This window comes from Lonchura striata, chromosome 20, assembly GCF_046129695.1.
Source record: "Lonchura striata isolate bLonStr1 chromosome 20, bLonStr1.mat, whole genome shotgun sequence".
Taxonomy (NCBI): Eukaryota; Metazoa; Chordata; class Aves; order Passeriformes; family Estrildidae; genus Lonchura; species Lonchura striata.
In genome coordinates, this window is record NC_134622.1 from 1,178,297 (window position 1) to 1,195,084 (window position 16,788).

Genomic DNA, 16,788 nt, shown 5'->3' on the forward strand with positions numbered 1-16,788 from the left:
CTTTCTGTCCTACTGAAAAGTAGAAGAGGAAAGGCTGGATGGAAAAGTGGCTCAAAGAATAGGTGGGAAGGACAAAGGTACTCAATAGGTACAGCCAGCACAGGGGCCGCAGGCAAGGCAGAAGTGAGGAGGGGAAGGAGGGAAAAACAAGACGAGGTAAAAAAGACAAGAGAAGACAGCAGAGAGGAGGGGAGAATGGCAGGAAAGATGAGCATAGGACCAAATATAGCATGGGATCAAGGGTAGAGGCAGCCAAACCAGGAAAGGAAACACAGATTTCATGGGTTTCTAGTAGGAAAGAGCTTCTGCATGGATGGGCAGAAGATAGATGGAAAAGCAGAGTCTAAGGAGAGCCCAGACAGGAAGGACTGGGAGAAAAGCAGGACTGGAGGAAAAGTAGTTCAGGTTCACATGCTCCCTGGGAGGGAGGAAAGCATATGGTGGGGATGGCAGTGTGGTTAGGGGGAGTGGGGCAGGCAGGGACAGGCAGATGCCTGAGTATAGGCTCTGCCCAGGCAGGAGCTGAGGCTGCCTGGCACAGTGTCCCTGGGATGTCCCAATCCCTGGAGCTGGCTCTCCCACTGGGTACCAGCACTACAGACTTGGATGAAGGGGCAGCTCAAACCCTCTGTTCAGCCCAGCCCTATGGGCAGTGAGGATACATCCAGTCCCTGGGTGTATCCAACCCTGCCTCTCTCTGCCCAGCTATTTTCATCTGCACAAAGCCTGACAGTCTTGGAAGGGGATCCTCTGCTGCCACATCAGGCACACGGAATCTTCTGGGTGAAGTTTTCTTCCCCAGGTCTTCCCAAGCATCTCATGCATGTGCAGAATCTGTGTGGCCATGGCTTCACAGGACCTGGGTACCAAGCACTGGAGGGACCTGGTGCCAAATTAAACCCCAGCTCCCCAGGGCCCCTTCTCTGGTCATACCTCCAACCCACCCTCCAAAAGGCTCAGCCACCCTAAATTGCTGCTGTCAGGATATGTGGGCCAGCACAGGAGTCCAGCAAGTCAGTTCTCCAGGACTTGCACAGGCTCTAAACTGTACCCACCCCGAAGTTTCACTGGGGAAAGAAATAAAACAGTATTTGTATAGGTGCTGGAGGGTCTGTATAGTATGTCAAAAGGTTTCTCTCAACGTAGTATCTGACAAGTCCATCTGTTGCCCTGCAAGTACCAAAACCCCATGACAGACACAGTGCCTGGGGACAGAGCAGGCAGCAGTACTAGGAAATCCCCCTACCTTTTCTCCAGCACAGCTTTCACTTCCTCCTTCCTACCCTAAACGGCTTGAATTCACCATCACAATCCCTGCTTTCCTTCAGGAAGGTGTGCCCAAGATCCCATACCCTACAGCCACCTCCCACTGCTGCTGCACCATGTCACATGCTCCAGGGTTCTCAACAAGCCACTGTTGGGTTGGAAAATGCAGAAGCACTGTGGCTTGTGCAGCATTTCCAGCGAGGTGTGGATGGGACAGAGCAGCCTCTCACCCCTTCCTGTTTTGCTTCACTGCACTCCTTTTCTTATTCAAAATCCTTCCTGTTTCTTTTTGATGAAATCAGATGAATTCTTTTCATGACTTGCCCAAAGAAATCTGAGTTAATTACTTTAAACTATGACCTTACAGTAAGAAACCAAGCAGGAAGAAATTCCTCAAACCAGCCCCCAAGAGGAGTAAAGACACTGGCGATAGCTGGGGTTGGGGATTCCTGCTCTGCTATGACATGCAAAGCATGTTTGCTGTAGGTTTAAGAAAAAGGGAAAGGAAAGGCCTTTCTAGCTCAATAGAAGCAGAAAAGCAAAGGTCCTGGTGGTGAGGTGCTCTCCCAGCCCAGTTCCCCAGCCACGGCAGGTCTCAGCACCCACCACTTTGAGGTTGGCCTCCTGGAGCTTGCGGGCTCTCTCCTCCAGGCGCTTGGCGATCACTGCCAGCTCTGCGTTCTTCCTCTTCAGGTGCTTCACCTTCTCCTCTGCCTGGGGAAAGCAGCTCCTGCGCTGGAGAGCAGAAGGAGAAGTTGGAGATGAAGCCTTTGCTCAGGAGCCAACATCCCTGCCTCTACCTGACCTATGCAGGGCACACAGGCCTTTTCCCTGCCAGGGCTTGGACTGTTCTCCTGGAACTATCCCAACCATTGAACAATCTCTGTTGCCTCTCCAGTCCCTGAAAGCTGTGTTTTCCTAGTATTTTTGTTAATGTAACCTCTTGGTCCCCCTAAGATGCCCTTCACCCCACTCCAGACCATCCCACATGGTCCCTCTCCATCCACACCCCTGTTGCAGGCTCTACTAGGACTCAATATGCCTCCAGCATCAGTGTATCTTGGCCACCCACCCTTGGGGGTTTCTCTTCCAGAGTCTTCCCAGTTTATTTCCCCAGGATTACAGGACTCAACACATCCCTGAGGATTTGTACTGCACCACCACAGCAAGCTTATCTGTGTCCTTTCTATCCTGACACCAAAGCATGAGCAGGAGAAGGTGACAAAGGACTTTATGATATTTGCAAAGCAAATTTCGCTTTTCTTCCTATTGATTCTCTTCGCTCTTAAATCCCCTTTTATTTGTTATCTGTCTGTTCCAATAAGCTGCCTCTTGCCAATGGCTCCTTCTCCCAAGGTCAAACAGAGATGTGTTATGCTGTCTTTTCACATCAGCAGAAACGTCAGGTTGACTGATCCTGACAATTATTTCCCTCCCTGCCCCCGTGAGAGTGCACCATGAGTGCCTGGGCTGGAAGGCTGAGGTTGATTTTTAAGAGTAAAAATTTGACACACTGGCTTGTGCTTCACTGAAATCCAGATGATTGATAAGGGGTAACCCCTCGGGGTGCAGGTCATGCTGAATTTATGCTTTACTGTAAGAAAATGATCTAAAATATGTGTTTTGAATGGGGTGATATGAATCTGAAATGCTGAGCATGGCTGGGCTGCACCCCCACACTGCAGGGCTGGGTAAGGGGTGATGCTCTCCAGGGAGGATGAAGCAGGGAAGTATCCCCTCTTTCCTGAGAGTCCTGGCTAGCTCACTTGGGGAGTCAGGGATGAGGGAGGGGCAGAAGGCAGATGGCCCAGGCTGTGGCAGCCTGGCTTGGCTTTGGGGTACAGCTGGGGAGGATCTTGGTTCTGAGCTCTCGTGGGAGCAGGGGGCAGTGCTGCACTGTCATCCACAGCCAAGGCTGAGTTGAATCAGTGTTTCTGCTTTTCCAGTTAAAGAGGAAACAAGAGCAACTTCCCCTCCTCTGCTCAGCCCTACTCAGCACTGCAAGGAAGGGTCCAGTTCCAGCTGATGGCTGCAGCATGAAGGCACCCAGGGGACTCATAGCACCAGACCTCCTTTGTCCTTTGGCCCTGCCTAGATTATCCCATGAGCTCAAGAAGCATTTGGACAATAGTTCTGTATACAGTGTGACTCTTGAGGATGGTTCTGTGCAGGGCCAGGAACTGGACTCGATGATTCTTATGGTTGCCTTCCCACTCAGCATGTTCTGCGATTCTGTGATCTCTTAGAGTTGGTAGCAGACAGCAGCTCTCTGTGTCCAGGACTCCCTCCCCACAGAGCATCCCATGAAAGCATCTCCTGCTCACCAGCAAGCTGTTCTCCTCGGCCAGGCTGGAGCAACGGTGCCGCAGGTCCTCCAGGGCACTCAGGAGCTTTGTGTTCTGGCTCACAAGGAAGCTGTAGTCAGCCCCACTCTGCAAAACAGCACGGAGAGGGCAAGGCAGGGCTTCACCTGCCTGAGGCACGTCCTGCAGGGCCACAGGGCTTCACTTGCCTGGGCCTGGGCCTGCAGGTCCTGCAGGACCATAGGGATTCAGCAGGGACACACCAGCCCCAGCCCTGTGGTGAGCCTGGCCTGGCTGTGCCAGGGGCTGGCAGCATCAGGGGGCTGGTGGCAAAGGGTGGGATGTGGGGGCTGATTCAGAGGAGGCAAGGCGCTGCATGTCCACTGGGGGACAACTGGCCGTTGAGGCCATCCTGAGGGTGACTGCTGCCATCTCCATAGCTTTAAGAATTCTTTCAGCTGCCACCCAGGAAAAAAGCCCAGAGCCTTCTCTTGTCCTGAGCCACGGCACCATCCAAACTCTGGTGAAACACAGACAGAGCCAGTCAAGACCCAGGCAGGCAGAATACAACCCCTGGCACCCCATGCATGTGTGCTTCTCCCCATGGCTAAAGGATGCAGTGGTCTCCAGCACCACATGGCTTTGGAGGCAACCAGACTTCCTCGCCCTCTTCCCCACGCCAGCACTCATGTTTGGCCCAGGAGCCAGACGCCAGATTATCCTGTCTGTGTCAGTCTTGGTTCCAAAAGAAGGCGACATGCAAGATTCTTTGCAAACACCACCTTCATTTTGCCACCTCAAAAGCAGCAGCAGCAGCAGCAGCTCTGCCAGGAGCTGTACATAGACTTTTGTGGTTGCTGCTTCCTGCCCAGAGCAGCTCGCCGCAGGCTCTCGACTGGAGCCAGCTCCCAGCAAAGATTTCTGGGTGTTAGCAAAGCTCAGAGCCGAGTTGCTGCTTCACAGCTGCCATGTGGCAGTGCCTCGGGAAGATCCAGCTACACGTTTTCCCAGCAGCCAGGCAGGTCTTGCAAGACCCACTCCAAGAGCCCGACAAGTCTCTGCTGAACGGCCGTGACCTTCCTGGTGTGCACAGCTCTGGCCTGCAGTTTTCCAGCCAAAGATACTGGGAAATAATAAAAATTAAAAATAAATAAATAAATAAATAAATCAAATACTCCCAAAGGAATGCTGCCTAGGAACTTTCTGGGTAGAAAGAGCTCAGACAGGAGTTCAGCTCTAGGAGGTCTGAGACTGGCTAAAACTCATGACACTTTTGAACAATTCTGGTTTCTCCATCATGTCCAGGCCAGGAGGCCAGTGCCACGAAGTCCCCTCCCACTGAATTCCCCAGCATGGTGCCATGTCCACGGCTCTCCCAGCCTCTCACACCTGTATGAAAATGCCTTGACAAAGCGGGGAGGGAAAACACAGCTGAAGGAGGCTGAAAACAACAACAAGAAGAAATCAGAAGATGACACCCAGCCCTTCCCATCAGCCTCATGTGGTATCTCCAGTCCCATCAGCTCTTTGAGACACCAGGATATGATGTGCCACGAGCTGACAGACTTTTGGCAGAGTGGTTTGTAGATGCCCACCCTCCCCACAGAAATCCCAGGGTTACTGAAATGCCCCATAGAAGGAAACTGTACTACTACCCACACATGGCAAAGTAAGAATACATCTTCCTCTATTTTTTTCCCTCCTAGGCGCTCCAGGCCACTGTTCCTGGGGACACCACATTACAGCACCGGGTGCCCTCTCCTGCTCTCCAACAACTTAACCATCCCAGGGATGGTTAGGCCCAGGAACAAAGGAAATCCCTGAACCCAGCATCACAGGGATGCTAAGAAGCTCCCCTGGGAGCCATGTGCACAGGTCTGTGCCCGGTACCAGCTCCTGCAGTATCAGTCCTGTCCCTGCATCTTTACAGGTACAGCGAGGTGTCCCAGAGACCATTTCTCCCATCACCAGCTCCAGGAACAACAAAGCACTTCCTCAGCTTGGGAATCCATACTGCAGGTGACAAAGAGGGGATGAAACAGGGCAGGTTCATGGAGAGGTGTCCTACCATCATCTCCTGTGCTGAGCATGGCAGTGCCTCAGGCTGGTCCTCTGCTGCCACCCCCAGAGTCAAGCAGGCAGCCACGCAGTCAAGTCAAAGTGCATTATTTCCATCTCCTTGCCACTGCCAAAAGGCCTCAAAATTCTTGTCTGTGGTTGCCCTGAGACAGGGCGAGCACCATGAGCCAGCAGCCTCTGCACTGGGATGGGAGCAGGAGAGCTTTTGAGGAGGAGCTGATGTGTTCCTGCCTCCCCCACCAGCCAGTCAGGACTTCTGACATCAGCATGGGGTTTCAGTAGGGGACAATCAGCACCTCCAGCACGGCATGGGGATATTTTGAGGACCTACATTCAAATTTTTGCATTTGAAACCCCATTTCTGTAGTTATAAACCATTTCATTAGGGCAAGATGCAAAGGCTCGTAACCCCTCACCCCCACCATGCCAGGCTGCCCCCAGCTCAGCCCAGGTTTGGTGTCATGACTCCAGAGCCCATGACATGGCAAAGGCTGGCATGCCCCGTCACATTCTGTGGATGTGGCAGCCTCCCCAGGCAAAGTGCCACGGAGCAGGAGAGTGTGGCTGTGTGTTCAAGGCTGGGGCCAGGCACGGGGCCAAGTCTCCCCTGTGCCAGCATGTCCCTCTGTGGCCGCAGCTCCTTGGGGCTTTGCCCAGAGAGGCACAAGGGACAGCAGCAGCGAGAAGACACGAAGGCAGGAGATTCTCGCTGTGCCAGGACGTCTGTCCCATGTGGGGACCTCACTGCCACAAAAGCTTTGCCAAACCCTCCTGTCGGCTCTGAGCCAGTGCTGGCTGTGTCAGCTGAGCCCTCCTGCAAGACCACAGAGAGCCTGGAACCGAAGCGCTATCCAGACGTCATCCCATGCTCATTAAACATTAATTTCCTATAATGAAATGGCTTTTCATTTATCAACTGCTCTGCAGCTCCTTAAGGATCCCGCGCTGCATGGCTCAGGGCTCCCATGGTGCATTTCACAGGGAGGTGGAAGAAATCCTTTGGTAGGAGAGACACAGAGGCTCCCTCCAAAGTGACTCATTCCGATGAAGATATACAGAAGTGGCAGCAGGAGCTGGAATCCAAATGCATTCCTTGGTCAAGGAGGTTTGCTGTGAGCCGAGGCAGAGCTGACACCATGGGGCAGCAGAGAGGGTCTCCAGGCAGCCACATTCCCCAGATCAGGAGCATCCTTGGCCACTAAAAAATTAATTTAAAAATTAACACAAGTGATGTGGTCTTTTGCCACAGGGAAAGTTTCTAAAATGAGAGGAAGGCAGGAACAGAACAGCAGGGATGCTGAGGGAGGAGAGCAGGAGGCACGTGGCTCTGAAGCTTCTGTTTCATCTGTCATCTCTTTTGGCAAGTAAAGCCCAAAGTTTCCCCAAGTTGCATTGAAAACAGCAAAGAAAGAAAAGCCTCAGCATGGCAGCTGCCAGAAAACTGCTGCTTTTTCACCTTAAAGCTTCAAATGCACCGTAGAGCTGCAGTGGCTTTTGAAGGGAGAGATGCTCAGCCAGGCTGTTAAATGGGTCATGCAGGCAAAATCCCTCTGAAGCACCCAGCATCCAGCACAGTCCTTAAAGTCCTGCAGAAAACTTGCAGGAGGCCATGGGGGGACAGTAAATCAGGCAGGCAGTGCCTGCAGCCCTGCTCTGCAATGCGGCTGTGGCAGTGCTGGCACCGCAGCACGGCCTGGCACCCACCAGCACAGGGCTCCCACAGCCAGCCCCGGGGAACAGCCAAAGGCTAAACCCAGCCTTGCTTTGAAATCCCTGCTGAAAGTCAGACAGGGAAGATGTCTTTACTAGGTGGCCCCATGAGCAGGTCTCAGGTAGCCTTTGGAAATAGGCAGGCACACAGCTGATTTGAAAGCATACCAAATTTGAGGGTGTAGAAATCACACACAATTTAAAGGTGTATAAACTACTGACAATTTCAAGATGCCCTGATTTCTCCATATGCAGCTGATCTGGGGTCCAGTTCCTGGGTTTGCTTTGCAGGAGCCTTCTCTGAATACAACCCCTCTCTGCAGACACCTTGCAGAGTGACCCAGGTGAAGCTATCACAGCTCTCCTGCTATCTTGGATACATTAAATCTACCACCTCTCCTTCATTTGAAATCATTGTCCCCAAGCCATGTCAAAGCCCTTTAGCTATTAACTTCTCAGTCTTCTTCACTTGCAAATGAAGCCTGTCATTGCCAATCCATTTTCTCCTCTTCCAGAGAGTTTCAAGGGAATCAGCCACCTCACAGGACAAAATCATTTTCCATAGGCTGCTCTTTTGCAGTGCCCTCACTGCATGTCAAAAGCAAGACAAAAATAGCCTCACCTCCTGTTGGGTCAGTGAGCAGTCAGCCCCAGCGCTGCCGGCACAGCGAGCAGCCAGCACATCCCCACCCAGGGAACAGGGACAGTGCTGCCAGAGGAATGGGAGAAGGAAGAGACACGCCTGGGATGAAGCTTGATTCTCCTGCCACTCCTCTGACAGGCAGTGTGCCCCACTGTGCTTGTTCTGCTTCCTTCTCGCATTTTGCGCCGTTCCTGGTTTCAGACACAAATATCTCTGTTGTGCCCTTGCCTTTAGGGCACTTCCCCAGAACCCTGTGTGCTGCCAACTCCCCTTTCCATCAGTCAGCATTTTCTCCTGCTGCCTATCCCTCTTCCAGCCTACTACTTGCCCTTAGTTATGTGATTTCCTCATTTATCTGATTTTTGTCACCCCATGTAACAAATTCATGGAAGAAAAAATCCATCCAAGGCTATTAACTTCAAAAATCCTGCCTCCAGCATGAGGAGTTCTGGAGCCATGAATTGGAAGATATTCAGGGAATATTCAGGAGAGCAGTCACTATACATTTGCTGTTTCTCTGCATTTCCCCAGGCATCTCCTCCTGCACACCCTCTGACCACTGCTAGCTCTTCATATGCTCCTAACTGGGTGTTTAAAATGAGATGCAGCTGGAATTGAAGTCTCACAAAACCAGGTTCTCTATCTTAAAACCCTCTGTGGAAGCACCATTATGAATCCCAGGAACACAAACTGAGCTATTCCAGGAGGAGAATATTCAGCTCAACAGCCCTGATGGACCTGGCTCACTGTCCTTTGATGAGCTCAGCTTCTCCAGCCTCCCAACCAGGGGGAAATTAATGTTCCTGCAAAACTGAGACAGGGAGGAATGTGAGTGGAAAATAAACTCCCAAGGCAGAGGATCAGCTCTCCAAAATCCAAGGCTGCAGCTGGGTCCAGGGTACAGTGTGACACAATTCCTCACGTTTGACAGCAAATCCAAAAGACACGAGGATTTGCAAGAAGATAAGAGAAAATGGCACTGAAATACCTCATGGCTGCTAGGAAGGTGGTTCTGAAATGCTCCTGAGCTGCTGCACATGTGATGCTTCACGATGCTTCATCCTTCACCATCAGACAGAAAATAGGGCAGGGAATTGTGATGAATGTAGGGTTTGGAGAAGCCGTGGAAAACTCTGGCAGGGGACAGGTGCTGCTCAGGGTGCAGGTTCTCATCTGGCTGAACACTACTGGTGTCGCCAGTTCTTCTGTTTGACCAGTTTGCTCCTGGCCCTGCTCTCCAGTGGGCTATGGAGATGTGTCCCTGCTTCCAGATGGCCAAGACCCGCCTGAAGCAGAGGCACACAAGGTCTGTGTGGCCCTGGACAGGCTTTCCCAGCTGTGACCCAGCTCTCTCCATGTCAAGCACAAAGTGTTTTGCAATCCCAGGTTGTGTGCAGCCACAAACTGCGGCTGATGCATCAGATAACCTGCAGCAGCACCAGGTTGTGTGACACTCCTCAAGTACAGGAACGTCACCCTCCTGCTCCTGGGCTACTGTGTGACCCCTGGCCACCCCTGTGTCCCCTGCAGGGTCTTTGCCCCCTGCACACCTTGTAAGAAAGATATCTGCATTTTGTAAGGTGAAAAAAAGGTACAAAGCCTGTTCTCCCAACTACCCTTTGAACACTGGTGTACATGTGTCTCCCTTGTCTCTTACCAGATCCAGAATGATTTGGCCAAGCTCCACTCTTGGTAAAGCAGGACTGTGCTCATCCCCACTGCACTCAGGGGACGTCGCCATTTCACTGCCCACTTGGGGAATGTGTGGGAGACAGGCTGTGCACCATAAAACCTGGTCAGGCTGTAACATTCTGAAACCAAGACAGCTAAGCTGTCTTTTTCCCCCACTGCAGAATTTTCTGGGTGCTGCTGAACAAATAATTGAATCTGCAGAGAAGTAGCTCATGCAGCATTATTTCCACTATAATAAAAAAACACAAAATGTAGAAGATGTGGGAAGTAATGTGTGAAAAACTTCAGTGCAAACACAGAAAGAGTTCACAACCTCTGCTGCTGTGTACTCATACACATTGCAAATTATTTGAGCTAAAACATGGGTACTGGCTTACCATAAGACATTTCTGGAGCTTTTTGTTGCTTAGCTCTAAGCAGAGGTCGGTCTGCAGCTCCCAGCACTACAGGCTCAGGCTCAGACCACCCTGGGGTTTTTGTGGAGCATCTGGACTTTTTCTGAACACCACGTGTCAGATAATTCTATTTTGTTAACATGCAAAAAACCCCTGGTGAAGATGATAAAATTTAGTTTTTTCCAGGTTTGGTATTTGATGGCTGGAGTAGTGTGGCAGCAGCTCTCTGGACACAGAGTGCAGGCACAGATTTTCCCAGGAATTTTCCTGGGGAAATCTGTGAACAGATCAGAGGAAAGAATGAGAAACAATTCTTATCTCCACTTGTTGCACCTGCTGTTGTGCACATGTGGAATGTGTAATGGAGATTTGTTTACCAAAGGGTAATTTCATAATTGGACACTGGATGGTGTTTAGATAGATTGACTGGTTAGGTCAAAGCTGTGTCAGACTAGCTGGAAGGGTTACTAAGTTTCTTAATAAGGGTTACTAAGTTTCTTAATATACCTACAGTATAATATAGTATAAGATGATATAATAAAGAAAGTGATCAGCCTTTTGCAATCATGGAGCTAATGCTAATTATTACCAAACTGGAGGCAATTGAGTTGGGATGATTGTTCTCTGATATCTCATCTTTCCTGTAACAGAAACACTCCCAAGAAAGGCATGAGACTTCTGCCTTCACCTGGGAAGCCACTGAGCTGCAGCTCAGTAAATCCTCAGTAAATTCCTGCCCATACAGAAGACACAGCCCTCTAAGAGGATCACAGCTTGCAAAGTCAATACCAGACTCTCCTCATCACAGAGCCTCAGCAGCAACATCCTGGTCACAGATATGTTTTGATTAAGTGCAAATACTTGATTCCTCAACATAATCAGCTCTGAAGAAGTTTATTTGCTCTTCCACTTCACAGAGTACCTCAGGGAATCGAGGGGTAGATTTCATATGTACAAGTCACTTTTTGCCCAAAAATCTGCACTGCAGTTTCCCATCCACTTCTTCCTATTTTCCAAATCACTGTCAGCATCCCAGGGGCCAAGAACACATTTTCTTTTGGGTCACATTGGCTAAAAACCTGCTCTAGTTGCCCAGGCTATGGCATGATTCAATAGGAAGGAATTGTTTGTTCCCTGGGAGGGGAACAGGGTCCCCTGCCCTGGCACAGGTGCCCAGAGCAGCTGTGGCTGCCCCTGGATCCCTGGCAGTGCCCAAGGCCAGGCTGGACAGGGCTGGGAGCAGCCTGGGACAGTGGAGTGGGACTGGATAAGCTTTAAGGGGCAACCCAAACCACTTTGGGATTTTGTGATTCAAGGTTGGGATCAGTGCTCTTGCTCATCTTGCTCACAGGCTGGCAATGGCCAACAGCAGGACGGTGTAACAGCCCTGTGCCAAACCCAGTTTACCTCCACCAGCCCAGAGGAGCCAAGGACACAGTGAGGAGGCACTGCTTGGTGTCCCTCACGCTCCACATCCCACACAAGTGACCTGCCTGAGCCATTTGGACATGTCTTTGCATAGAAGGCATGAGCTTAATCAAAAAAAGAGCTAAAATGAGCATTGCCTTCCCCTTCCTAGTCTCACTTTGCCTAGTTTTCCATTCATTCCTACAAATAGAGAGGCCCTGGCTCTTCCTGGCAGGCAGCTGCCTGAGATGGCCATGCATCCATAGTGCTGCAGCAAACAGCACTAAGGAATTTGCATGAAGCCGTGCACTCTCAAGCCAAGGAAAATTAATTTACTCAGATTTAGAGCATAATGGAATACAACCTTCTAATTGGGATTGCATGTAATGGCAACAATGGCTCCACTGCCCAAGGTCTCCCTGTCCTACTGCAGTCTTTCATCCTACTGACCTACCCTTCCCAGTCAAGGGTGTGGTTCTACACACCCTCCGACACTAAATGAACAGCTGAAGCTCTTGAAAGTCCACAAATTCCTGCAAAAGGCACTGAGTTTATCACTAAATGTAGCTTGGACTGAGCACTTGGTATGGAGGATATTTACCAGCATTTTATAATTCTTCCTGTGTCTCTGCTTTGTTTTATTAAGCCCCACTGGGACCAACAGTTTTTTTGGTGGAGTTTTTTTTTTTTTTTTTGGGGGGGGGTGGTTGTTTTTTGGGGGGGTTTGTTTGGTTGTTTTTTTTTTTTTTTGTGGGGTTTTTTTTTTTTTTCCTTTTTTCCTGTGGCTATTTAAATTCCTACTAACTGGAGGGCTCCTTGAGTTAAGCATTTTTAGTTGGGTTTATGGATTTATTGAATATTCTCAGCTCCACATGACCTCAAGGGAAGCTGAGGCTAGGATTTTAAGAAATTCAAATCCAAAGCAACCTCTTGTGATTGAAAAGAAGTCATGAGAATTAACTCAGAGCACTCTAACTGTGCCCCTTGCCTGTGGGGTTCTGGGATGGGAACAGGGAATGATCAGCTGCTGAGCTCATCCCTTCCATGAGTGATTGGGGGAGCTTGGGGAGATGAGTAATCCTGGAAGGGAAGGATGCAGGGAACATGCAGAAAGTGAACAACCTTGGTCCTCTCCCCCTTGTCCAGTGTAGGGCACCAGGAGGGATCCTTCCTTTCAAGAACCCACTCCCAAACCACCCTGAATGTCCCAGGGCCAAAGCATATCCACTGGAGCAACATCCCCTGGGAGATGAAGGCAAGTGAGCTCTTGTGAGAAGTGCTCTAAAATCCATCTGACAGCATTCTGGGAACTTTCAAATTTCCAGACAGACTGTATCTGTGCCACTTTAACCTCATTCTTCCTACACAGACAACGTTTTTCTCCTTCTCTGTTATTCATTATTTGGATTTGGATCCTACACCCCTGCAGTGCCTGAAGATTCACAGCAGGAGAGTAATTTATTATGGCTCATGTCCACACAGAAATTTTGGGAAGCAGGACCAGAGCAATTCCAAAGGCCCAGGAGGAAGGATACACTTGTGACAACCCCCAGACAGCATTACACAGTGGGGCCATGGTGGGACACACTGCTCTTCTGAGGAGCTCAGAAAGCCTACAGTACCTTGCAGGATGGAGGGACATGTGACAAATGGACAGAGGGTTGTGAGCACAAACCTCAACAAGGAAAATTCCCACCAGGCTATGGAGAACATCTCTCTGGTGGGATCCCAGTCCCTGGAGATATTCAACACTTGCCTGGTCAGGACATGATCAGCCTCTTGCATCTCTGGAGCTTTCTTGGGGCAGAGGCTGGATGGGAGGTTTCAGGTGTGTCCCTTCATCCCACCCCCCTAACTCCAGAGCTTCTCTGCCAGCTCCCAGATAGGAGAAGGGCAATATCACTCTCCACACTGCACTCAGGAGAGATGCAGGCAAGGACACCAAGATTAATTTGACCTACAGACAGTCTTAATGCCTCTCCACAGCCTGTCCCCGAGGGAACGGCTGAGCAGTGGTGGCAGAAGCTGGGACACACAGCAAGAGCTTCATCATAAAATCAACACCTTTAATCAACTCTGTCAGTGATGAGCCCTCAGGAGGCTCTTCCCCACACCAGGAGAGGACTCCCTGGAGGCAGCTGTCCTGTTCACATAATGCAGCTCTGACATCCCAAGGACAAATATCCTAAAGGAAGCTCAGCTCTGGCAACACAACACAGAGGTGTGTCCCAGCCTGGCCAGGAGAAGCCAAGCTTTGGAGGGGAGCTGTGCAAGCCTGGCTTGGCCCAGCTCTACCACAGCACCTTATCCCCAGGCTGGAGGGTGTTTCTCCACAGCCCAGCAGCACCAGCGCTGGGGACAGCAGCACTGAGCTCCCTTCTGGGGTTGAACTTGAAGCCTTTCACATTGCTAAAGCCATTTGGCTCCGCTGCTGGATTTTTTTTTTTTCCCAGGAAAACACAAGGTAACCTTTCTGGGGATCAACATCAATGTTAAAGATGGTACTTGCGTGATACCACCAGCACCACCCCAATGACATCACAGTGCCACTGTGGCACTGCCATGATGCAGCAGAGTCACACCAATCCCATACCATCAGTCTGGCCCCAGAGCACATCACAGCACCACCAGTGCTACTACAGTCCAGGGTGCTCTGATGGTGATGCCATCATGCCATGGGAAGGCTCCCACCTAGCTAGGAGCCTCCAGGATCACAGGAAAACCCTCAGTGCAGCCCAAGGACCAAGGCAAACTGGATGGCAGGTGCTCAGCAGTCACCTCCATAGAGACCAATGGGGGGACCCACTGCAGGGACCCACCCCACAGGTGTAGTTCAGCTGCAGGAGCACCCACAAACACCCTCTCAAACAGCCACCTGCCCTCCTTCCATCCCAGCCTTCCCACTCAGGCTCCCACCAGGACACAGCACCCACTTGCTCTCCTTTCCCAAAGGAAAGTGTTCCAGGACACACTGGGCAGGGCTTGCAGCAAGCTGGTCATCTGGGCTGGAACCAGATGGAACCATCTGTAAGGTCCCTTCCAACCAAACCATTCCAGGATTCTCTGGGGACAGTAAGTCTGGCACAACTGACTGGACTCCTGGGATACAAAAGAGGGGTGGGAGCAGAAATCCATCCCATTCTGCTGTGCCGGATTTTGACTGCAGCGCTTCTGGCACAGTCAGAGTCCAACCAAGGTTCAATGTGGTCTTTCTCTAAACATGGCAACAAACAGCCCTTCAGAACAGACCCTTAACAAACTGGGCTGCAATGAAATCACGTTCTCCCTCGCTGGGTTTCTGGGGTGCTGTTTCTCCTGCAGGCTGCTCTCCAGCTGGGCTCAGCAGCATGGCACAGCCTTGCTCAAAACACCCCTGCTAAGCCCCAACCAGCACTGGTCAGCTCTTCTCCCCTGTGCTCAATAAGAAAAGGTCAAAACCCATTTTCTCCCCTATTTTAAAAGCACCCCAGAGCCTCCCCACATTCCAGGAGACTTCAGGAAGATGGCCATGGGAAAGGGCTGCAAGCTGTACTAAACAGGGGGAGCTGATGAACTTCTGTGACCTAGATCAAAGCGGTGAGACCCCGAGAAAGCCTTTTGGGCTGTTTTTAGGGAGATGCTGCAAGGGCCAGGCATTGTTCTGCCCCGAGGTGCCTGGGTGTTGCCTGCAGGGGCTGGTTCCTCCTGCACCTGGAGGTGCACCAAGCCCTCCAGAGCTCCCAGAGAGGAGAGGGGATGCTCTGGAAGAGGGTGGCAGTGAATCATGTCCCTGCCAATACCTGCAGAGCCATTGAACTGCCGGAACGGGGGCATGCCGCAAGGATGGCTCAGCCTTGGCTGGTGCAGGGCTGTGCCTGTTCCAGGTGGGCTCTGCCCAGTACTGGCTCCGTCAGGGCTCCGGCAAGACCCCGCACCAGCTCCAGCGTCTTCCAGAGCAGACGCAGCTGGAAATCCCTGCTGAAGGGCAGCAAAGGCTCCTTTCTGTCGGCGGGTGTGTGGCAGCGCCTGTGGCAGGTGCCGGCCCCACGGGGATGGTTTTGTGGATGGCTCAGCCGCAGCCCCGCGCTCCCAATTTCCCGTTCCCGTCTCGTACCGAGCTGACATACTCCTGCCTCTCCCCTAGAATGAGCAAACGCAGCCCGACCCCCGCCTTACCTTGGCGGGTCTGTCTGTCCGGTCCATCGCTCGCAGCGGCCTGACGAGCTCCGGTGCGGAGTGAACCCGCTGGGGGTCCGGCGGAGGGACGCGGGGGGATCCCGAGGACTCTTCCCGGGGCTGGGATGCTCCGTCCCGCTCCGAGCCCGGGGACAGCTGGCAGCCGGCCGTGTCACCCCCCGCGCCTTCCCGCGTGTCCAGCTGCGGGCAGGCGGAGGCGGCGGGGGCCCCGCTCTGCCCCGCGGCCGCGCCGGGCACGCCGCGCTCCGGCTCTTGCATGGCTGGGGCAGGGCTGGGCTCACTCCGCACCGGCCAGGGCTGCCCGAGGCACCGGGAGCCGGCTAGGGAAAGCCGAAGGCATCCGAGCGGCGGCGGGAGCAGCCCGGGCCGCCCTCCTCCGCGGCAGGACCGGGGCCGGGGGCGGCCGCAGCAGCAACATCCCCGCACCGGGGCTGGCTCCGTCCCGCACCGGGGCTGGCTCCGTCCCCGCCCGGATCCGCGGCTCCGCTGGCGGAGGCAGCTCCCTCAGGCCCCCGCCGCCCCCGGCCCCATGACGTAGCGGAGGGGCCGGGGGAGCTGCCAGCCCCTCGCCGCGGCCGCGGGCAGCCCCCGCCGCAGCCGCCGCCGACTCCTCCGCACGGAGCCGGGCCGGGCACCCGGCGGGGCCGCGCCGCGCCCGGGCCGCCAATGGCGGCGGCTCCGCCCGTTCCCACGGCAACGCTGCGGCAGCGGGGTCTGCTGCCTATTGATGAGGCACCGCATTCCCCCCGCACCTCCCGGCGCCGCAGACCTCGGGAGCCCCGCACGCCGCCGGGATGGGGGCTGGGGACAGCACTAACACGACCCCCTGCTCGGCTCTGCCCCAGGGATGCTCAGCTCTGGCCCTGAATACCCTGCTCTGGCCCCAGGATACCCAGCTGTGCCCCACGGATGCTCAGCTCTGGCCCCGGGATGCTCAGCTCTACCCCAGGATGTCCCGTTCTGCCCCAGAGATGCTCAGCTCTGGCCCTGAATATCCGACTCTGGCCCTGGGATGCTCAGCTCTGTCCCGGGGATGCTCAGCTCTACCCCAGGATGTCCCATTCTGCCCCAAGGATGCTCAGCTCTGCTCCAGGATGCCTGATTTGCTGCAAGGATG

General features: G+C 52.9%; 1 protein-coding gene across 6 annotated transcripts in view; it reads right to left on the reverse strand.

Moving 5' to 3' along the window:
* The window catches only part of TSPOAP1 (TSPO associated protein 1), a 75,172-nt gene extending 59,119 nt beyond the window's left edge, over positions 1-16,053 (reverse strand). For 5 of the 6 annotated variants that reach the window (XM_077787464.1, XM_077787462.1, XM_077787461.1 and 2 more), the window contains exons 1-3: positions 15,651-15,944; positions 3,591-3,698; positions 1,873-2,001 (exon numbers count right to left, since the gene is read on the reverse strand). In XM_077787464.1, the coding sequence (XP_077643590.1) occupies positions 1,873-2,001; positions 3,591-3,698; positions 15,651-15,929 (516 nt within the window). In that variant the 5' untranslated portion in view covers positions 15,930-15,944. Of the gene's footprint in view, positions 1-1,872; positions 2,002-3,590; positions 3,699-15,650 lie in introns of all 6 variants that reach the window. The other variant, XM_077787463.1, reaches the window with a different exon arrangement.
* Between the last annotated feature and the right edge of the window lie 735 nt (positions 16,054-16,788).